The 7,500-nt window shown below is 57.2% G+C and overlaps 4 protein-coding genes across 4 annotated transcripts in view; 3 read left to right on the top strand and 1 right to left on the bottom strand.

Annotated features, from left to right (window-relative positions):
• Positions 1 to 805, top strand: part of PTSG_11889 (uncharacterized protein) — a gene marked incomplete at both ends in the record, with an annotated part of 4,188 nt that extends 3,383 nt beyond the window's left edge. The window contains 2 exons of the mRNA XM_004996965.1: positions 51 to 107; positions 434 to 805. Of these exons, the coding sequence (XP_004997022.1) occupies positions 51 to 107; positions 434 to 805 (429 nt within the window). The remainder of the gene's footprint in view (positions 1 to 50; positions 108 to 433) is intronic.
• Positions 806 to 875: 70 nt separating this feature from the next.
• PTSG_11888 (uncharacterized protein) lies at positions 876 to 2,804 on the top strand. The gene has a single exon (XM_004996964.1). The coding sequence runs from the start codon at positions 1,308 to 1,310 to the stop codon at positions 2,721 to 2,723; it is 1,416 nt and encodes a 471-aa protein (XP_004997021.1). The 5' UTR covers positions 876 to 1,307; the 3' UTR covers positions 2,724 to 2,804.
• A 469-nt stretch (positions 2,805 to 3,273) lies between these two features.
• PTSG_02530 (Gp39) lies at positions 3,274 to 4,403 on the bottom strand (the record flags this gene model as incomplete). Its single annotated transcript, XM_004996963.1, has 3 exons — positions 3,930 to 4,403; positions 3,508 to 3,672; positions 3,274 to 3,288 (listed from the first exon to the last, which is right to left on the bottom strand). The coding sequence occupies exons 1-3, from the start codon at positions 4,320 to 4,322 to the stop codon at positions 3,274 to 3,276; spliced, it is 573 nt and encodes a 190-aa protein (XP_004997020.1). The 5' UTR covers positions 4,323 to 4,403.
• Positions 4,321 to 7,396, top strand: PTSG_02529 (uncharacterized protein; the record flags this gene model as incomplete). Its single annotated transcript, XM_004996962.1, has 10 exons — positions 4,321 to 4,680; positions 4,824 to 4,869; positions 4,985 to 5,042; positions 5,255 to 5,305; positions 5,461 to 5,543; positions 5,692 to 5,861; positions 6,084 to 6,361; positions 6,590 to 6,698; positions 6,916 to 7,018; positions 7,193 to 7,396. The coding sequence occupies exons 1-10, from the start codon at positions 4,328 to 4,330 to the stop codon at positions 7,394 to 7,396; spliced, it is 1,455 nt and encodes a 484-aa protein (XP_004997019.1). The 5' UTR covers positions 4,321 to 4,327.
• Between the last annotated feature and the right edge of the window lie 104 nt (positions 7,397 to 7,500).

Genomic DNA, 7,500 nt, shown 5'->3' with positions numbered 1-7,500 from the left:
ATGCAAGTGATGGTACGTTGCTCATGCCTGTTGGTTGTTGCTGCATGCAGCCTGGTGATTTGATGCACGCTTGGCGACAGCGTGGCAAGTGGTATTGCGGCGAAAAGGTATGTGCATCTGTGTGTGTGTGTGTGTCTGTGTCTGTATCTGTGCGTGTCCATCTGGCGGGCTGTCTGTCTGTGCGCTTGCCAGAGCGCTTGAGTGCGTGCCTTTCTCCCCATCCCAATTTACACTCATTCACTCACTCACTCACTCACTCACTCACTCACTCACTCACTCACTCACTCACTCACTCACTCACTCACTCACTCACTCACTCACTCACTCACTCACTCACTCACTCACTGTCTCACTCACTCACTCACTGTCTCACTCACTCACTCACCATATCACACACACACACACACTCAATTGCACATGCATGGGCTGGCAGGTGCGGGTTGAGAATGGAATGATCCGCACAGTGTACCCCTTGCATCGAGGGTGGTTCCCGATTGCCGCTGTGGAGGAAGTGGACCTGCAGCTGCCGTACGACTACCGCGGAGATGGCCTGTTCCTCCAGCCCCCTCCCACCGCAAACGATGATGACGACAACAGCGAAGGAGGCGACGACGAAGCAGAGCAAGACGAGCAAGGAAAGGAAGCGGCACAGGGCCAGCAACCGCGACAGCGTCGCGCGAATGGCCAAGACAAACAACAGAAGCAGCCCCAGAAGCAGCCCCAGAAGCAGCAGCAGACGCAGCAGCAGCAGAACCGACACCAGCACCAGGCGCAGAAGCAGAAGGAAAACAAGAAGCGCAAGTGAAATGACATCGAAATGGGTGGCAGAATTTCCTTTGTTTGGTTATGATTCGATGCGCAAATAAACGTAGGGAATGCGAAGCCTGCAGGCACGAATGGGATTTGCCCAGTGACAGGACCCACTGCCATGCGACCACCAAACCCGTGCTTGCTTGAATGCATCCCGCGCACACCAACACACACGCAACCCCTCTCACACACACATACGTGTTTGAACTGGCAGCAATGTCGTGAGGGATAGCAGCAGCAACAGCCAGCTGCCTTTGGTTTGTTTATGTGTGTGATTGGTTGACCATTTCCTTTGCCTTCCCCCGTACCGTCCTTTACACACTTCCGTGTATCTCCTCCGTCCTTGCAACCTTGCTCCACCCTGACACGAGTCTGAGGGTGTGCACACCAAGCAACCAAGAGCAAGAGCAAGAACAAGCAAGCAACCAAGAGCAAGCCAGCAACGACCACACACACACGCTCACATACACACACACATACACTCTCTTCTTGCCGACATGAGCACCAAGACAGCCACATCAAGAGCAACGATGGTGTTGCCTCTCATCGCTGTGCTGCTTGCTGGCTTCGCCATCGTCTCCACGCACGCCATCGTGCAAAACAACGACTGGCCATCCATCCCGCTGCCGGAGAACCTGGCGCTGCGACTGCACGCAACCCCAAGCGGTGGCTACCTCAGCACAGCCGACATTGCAGAGGAAACGGGCATGCCCGTTGCCAGCAACCTCTCCCTGGCTGACCCTTCCGTCCTCGGAAACATTCCCGCAGGCACCGACCCGCTTGACATTGTGCCCATCATGAACTACAACAGCTACGACGACATGCAAGCATGGGACGTGGAGCTGGCCCCGCTCAGCGTGTATGCCATCGCCCGTTTCCAGGCGGGCGAGCCAGGCCAGCCGCCCCAGATCCAGCTCGGCACCTCCTGCCCGGGCCTCTTCCGCCTCGGCGCCAACGAGGACGGGCTCCTCTTCGCCGACACGTGCATCCCGGGCCTGGAGGGCGCCACGCGCACCACCACAAACATCCGCGTCACGGGCGGCATCACCTTCATCGCCGTCGCCTTCAACGCACCCACCAAGGTTGTCGGCATCTACGTCAACAGCACGCGTGCGCTGCGCGAGATCCCGCACGACGGCAGCAGCACCTTCCCCGAGCTTCGCCTCGGCGGACCCCTGCAGGTCTCAGACATCATTGCGCATTCGTTTGCATACACGGACCAGTACGTCAACGCCCTCAACACCCACTTCTGGAACCTCTTCAACAACGGCCGCCGCCCCGACGCCGCGGAAGTTGTGCCGGAGGACGAGCTGAACAACAACGACGACAACGATGGTGGTGAGGTCGACGACGACGCGCCAGTGAGCACGGACGACGACGAGGTCATGCAAGGCGGTGGTGATGACGACGCACCGGGCGATGGTTCTGACACTTGGACCACCTGTGTGGGCGGCCTGAACATTGACACGAACGAGGCGTGCGGGTGTGCGTTTGGCTGTGCCAAGTGCCTCTTGCCGCCAAGTGGCACAGACGAGAGCCAGCTGTGTGTGCTGTGCTCCAGCAACACCTTCATCTTGCACCAAGGAGAGTGTCTCCTCGACTGCCCCGAAGGTTTCGACCTTCTGCAGTCTGGCGACGATGGCAAGAAGACGTGCCGCCGTACTGGTGATGGCAGTGCCGCGAGCTCGACCACTGCGAGCAGCGACCTTGCCGGCGACGCCAACGGCAATGGCCAGAACAACAGCAGCAGCGGCTCTGTTCCGCTCGATGACAAGGCCATCATCGGCATTGCCGTGGGTCTTGTGCTGCTTGCCATGGTCATTGCCATTGTGGCTTTTGCCGTCAACCGCAGGTCCAAGCACCGCCGCAAGCGGAACCTCCTCAGCCTCCAGGATGGCTTCCTCGACAACTAACCGTTTGTGTCTGTATCTGTGTGTGCGTGTGTGTCTGTGCATCTGTGTATCCGTGTGTGTCTGTGCATCTGTGTATCCGTGTGTGTGTGTGTGTCTGTGCGCGTGTGTGTCTGTGTGTGTGTGTCTGTGTGTGTGTGCGTCTTTGATGGAAGTTGCACACGAAAGAGATCTTGACTGTCGTGTGCTCATATGAGAATTGTGACGGTATGTCGCGTTCAGCGTCCTTCGCTCTCCTGTTACAAGCATACGTGCCCTCTGTGTGTTTATTGAGGTTCATTCGTTCATCCAACCAGCTTTGCTTCCTTGCGTTTGGTCGTTCTGCTGTTGTTGTTTTCATCTTCATGTTCTTGTACTGTGCGGGGACATAATGGTGGGTGAGAACCAGGGAGGGGGGGGGGGGACGCGCGCGATGGTTGTAACATTGTTGTTCGCGCCGCTCGTCCCGCCTCTCAAACTCGAGTTAATTAAAGACAACACAAGACAAGACAAGACAGAAGCCAGCATGTGGGTGACATATGGAAAGTGCAACAAGGAGGGTGGGTAGCCACGGTCATCGTCGCCGTGGCTGTAGCGACGCGCAATTGCAGCGGCATGCAGTTGCAGCGGTGTGCGCATTGATACACACGCACACACACACACACACACACACACACACACACACACACACACACACGCACACACACACACACACACACACGCACACACACACACACACACACACACACACACACACACACACACACACACACACACACACACACACACACACACACAAAGGACCCACCTGACCGACGAAGAAGCCGCCCAGCGTAAGCATCTTGGCCAAGCCCAGAGCAGGGTATCCCAGATAGAAGCGATCCAGCCCAAACATGCCAAAGAATATGGATAGTGCAAGCGCCGTGTCCAGGTCATAGATGTTGTCCTCGTCCACAAAGAAGCACTCCCGAGTCTACGTGATCGCGGAGGTTGCCAGAGTCAGGGAGGAAGAGGAGGAGGTTGGGGTCATGGTGGAGTGAGGACGGCATCATTTTAAGGAGAGAAGGTTGAGCAGAACACTGGTAAGAGCGAACAAGAGTCCGATGGAGAGCACACGCATATCTACACTCGCTTCCACACACACACACACACATGTACATGCGCGCGCGCACACACACACACACATGCACACACCAAACACACCAAACACACCAAACACACCAAACACACCTGTTGAAAGGCGACGTCGTCTCTTGAGTACCAGCGGTCATCGCAGACAACGGAGTTGTTGGAGGGAGTGGGTGATGAAGTGCCCATGATTCCGTCGCACTCGACCCCTTGCCGTGCAAAGCAGTCTACCAAGACAGTGTTGTTCCGCCGACAGCCCACAGGCTGGAAGGTGACTGGGTTTTGTTCCGGTGTCACACAACAATACATGGACGGGAACAGCGCCTCGCACGGAATCGCCTCGACCGGCGCCAGCTCCACGATACAGCACGCCAACACCACAACCGTCGTCGCCACCACACAGACCGAGGCGCATGCGGCGGCACCCGCACGCTGGCGGCCCTGTCTGCCGCCATGATGTCCTCTCCACATCCTCGTCCTCCTCCTCATCATCATCGCCAATGCCGCAGCAGACCAAACGAACAGCAGCAAAACGTGTAGGCAGGTTTTGTGTGCGCTGGCTGACGCGGAGAAACGGATGGAAGAAAGAGCTCACGGCAGTGATGATGGACGGCAGGAAGGGAGGGTTGAGGCGGAGGAAAGGCGAAGGCGAGCCTGGCGGTGAGGAGCAGGTGGAGAAGGAGGAAGAGCACAGACGGCAAAGACGGCAAGTGGAGGAGGAGGAGGGTAAGGATGCTGCTGACACTGTAGCAGCGGTGAAGCAGCAGCCGCACGGCTGGAGCGGTCTGCTGCTGGTCACTGGGATCGCCCTCCTGCTGCGCCTCGCATTCATCTCCCACCCATCCTCGGTCGTGTGAGTGGACGCGCTGCTCGCTCCAATGGCACTGCGTGAAGCCCTTGGTATCTGCTGTGCTCTGATGTCACCTCTGGCATTGATTCACCCTCCCTCCCTCGCATGCACACATGAACGCCTACTTGGTTGCGGCTGCGTGACAGGTGGGACGAGACGCACTTTGGCGGATTCACAGCAAACTACATCCAGGTACCACAAGGCGTGCGTACATACACGCCTGCAAACATGAGTGTGCGCATCTGCGCCCTCGCACACAAGCAAGCTCCCGCTGTGTGACTCATGCACATGCCCCTGCTTGACACAGGGCACGTACTTCTTGGACGTCCACCCACCCTTGGCAAAGCTGCTGCTTGCGTTTGTCGGTGAGTCAAGGCCGTCGTGCTCTGCGAGCTGCTGCCCGTCTTGATTGCTCTGGCCTCGCTTGCGGCCTCGCTTGCGGCCTCGCTTGCGGCCTCGCTTGCGCCTTTGAGAGATGTGTGAAGGGCTCCATGCTGCTGTCTTGGATTGTGCTTTTTTCGTATCATGCCCCTGGACTTACTAATTGTGCCACATCCCAACATCTCATCGTGAGCAGCCAAGCTGTCTGGGTTCGACGGCACCTTCCACTTTGACACCATCGGCGCAGGTCAGGCCCTGAGCTGGTTGCTTTCCCAAGTTGATACCACCACCACCTTCTCCACCCGTGCTCACCAACCCACGTGTGCGCATGTGCGTGCATGTGCTGTTGTTGGTGTTGTGCTTGCGTGCACGTGTATCTTTGTGTCTTTGTGATCATGACAGAATACCCGGCATCAGTTCCCTTTGTTGCGTTGCGCATGCTGTCTGTCGTCTTTGGCACAGCGACCGTTGCCACCATCCATCAGGTAGATTGTCTACGCATGCGTGCCTGTCTCTATCCCTGTCTCTGTCCTCGTTTGCCTGTATGTGTCTGTTGATCTGTGAACCTTGTGTAAACTCGATCTCTGGCCCTCGGCACACAACACCGCACCGCCTGTGTGGCCCTCGCTGCAGATTGTGCGTGCGCTTGGCTGCGGTGAGCGGGCTGCGGTTCTGGCGGGCGTGCTCGTATCCGTTGACGCTGCAGCGCTGATTGTCTCGCGCATCATCGTCTTGGACGCCCAGCTCGTCTTCTTCTGCGCATTTTCTCTTCTGTGCGCCATTCACGTCCGCAACACAACACGGTCAGTGGCTGTCTGTTTGTGTCTGTGTGAGTGTGTCTGTCTGTGTCTGTGTGTGTCTGTGTGTCTGTGTGGACGCGTGCTGTTACGTGCTGCTGTGAGTGCTTGCCCACATCTCACTCACTGCTCACGCACCCTTGGCCTCATTTGTCACACACACACACACACACACACACACACACACACACACACACACACACACACACACACCCCGGCACGTGTCAGGACTGCTCCGTTTTCGCGGCGGTGGTGGTGCTGGCTGCTGTTGCTGGGCGCGAGTCTTGGCGCCGTGTGCAGTGTCAAGCTCGTTGGCCTCTTCACATTCGCCACCGTCGGTTGCATCACTGCACGCGACCTGTGGGATCTCTGGGGCGCGCGTGAACCACTGTCAACCATGGCCTACCACGTGCTCGCACGCGTGGTGGTGCTGATTGCACTCCCTATCGCAATCTTCCTTGGATGCTACTGGCTCCACTTCTTCCTCCTGCCCAACACGGGACCAGGTGAGGCGACGTTTGTTCACCCGCACAGCCACACACGACAACACTCTTGCTGGCGTCATGCCCTACCTTCTCTCCCATTTGCGTTGTACGAAACAGCTGTCTGTCTGTTTGTCCGTCTGTCTGCGAGTGGTGTGCAAGCGCCAGTGCGCAGAATCACTATTGTCGTCACCATCACCATCACCATCGTCGTCACTATCATCGTCGTCACCACTGGTGTTGCGTGTGCAGGCGCCGGGTTTATGAGCAGCGAGTTCCGGTCGACGCTCGCTGGAGACCGACAGCCGCTCGTTGTCTCTGTTCCCCGCGATGTGGCACACGAATCCATCATCAGTCTCAGGTCCGCGCATTGAGAACACGCACTTTGCACACAATTGAACGCGCACACACACACACACATACACACACATACACACACATACGTGTGCGCACAGGAGAACACCTTTGCACGCTGCATACTAGGGCTTGCTTACTCGCGAACTGGTGCAATGTAGCTGTAGCTGACGTGACACCTTACGTTGCTTTGACTACTGCTATGCTCCACAACGCTCTGACAGGCACGCGCACAACACGCCATCGTGCTGGTTGCACTCGCATGCGTTTCGCTACCCGCCATACCCGAAGGAGGGCAGCGACCTCGTCTCGAGCCAGATGCAGCAGGTGGGACTGCAGTGCAGTGTGTGTGTGTGTGTGCGTGTGTGCGTGTGCGTGTGTGTCTGTCTGTCTGTCTGTCCTTCTCTTTGTCTCCCTGTCTGCCTGTCTGTCTGTCTGGTTTGTGATTGCAAGTTGTGTGCTCGGGCAACGTCCTCTTACTCACGTCGCCATGGGCTGCAGGTGACGTGCTATCCGCATGCAAACGATCGGAACAACCTGTGGCGTGTCACCATCCTCAACAGCACGCTCACGTTCGACAATGAGTATGACGACAACGGCGATGACGATGGCGATGATGATGGTGATGCAAACGTACGATACTTGCAACACGGAGATGTGATTGTGCTTACACACATCGACACAGGACACCCACTGCACAGGTAAGCACGGCCTTGTGTGTGTGTGTGTGTATGTGTGTTGTGTGTGTGTGTGTGTGGTGGTGTGTGTGTGTGTGTGTGTGTGTGGTGGTGGTGGTGGTGGTGGTGGTG

Source organism: Salpingoeca rosetta, assembly GCF_000188695.1.
Source record: "Salpingoeca rosetta unplaced genomic scaffold supercont1.5, whole genome shotgun sequence".
NCBI classification, from domain to species: Eukaryota; class Choanoflagellata; order Craspedida; family Salpingoecidae; genus Salpingoeca; species Salpingoeca rosetta.
This window is presented reverse-complemented; position numbering and strand designations above follow the sequence as displayed.

Coding starts and splice junctions, on each gene's coding strand:
- PTSG_11888 (XM_004996964.1), top strand. CDS start 1,308: ATGAGCACCAAGACAGCCACATCAAGAGCAACGATGGTGTTGCCTCTC.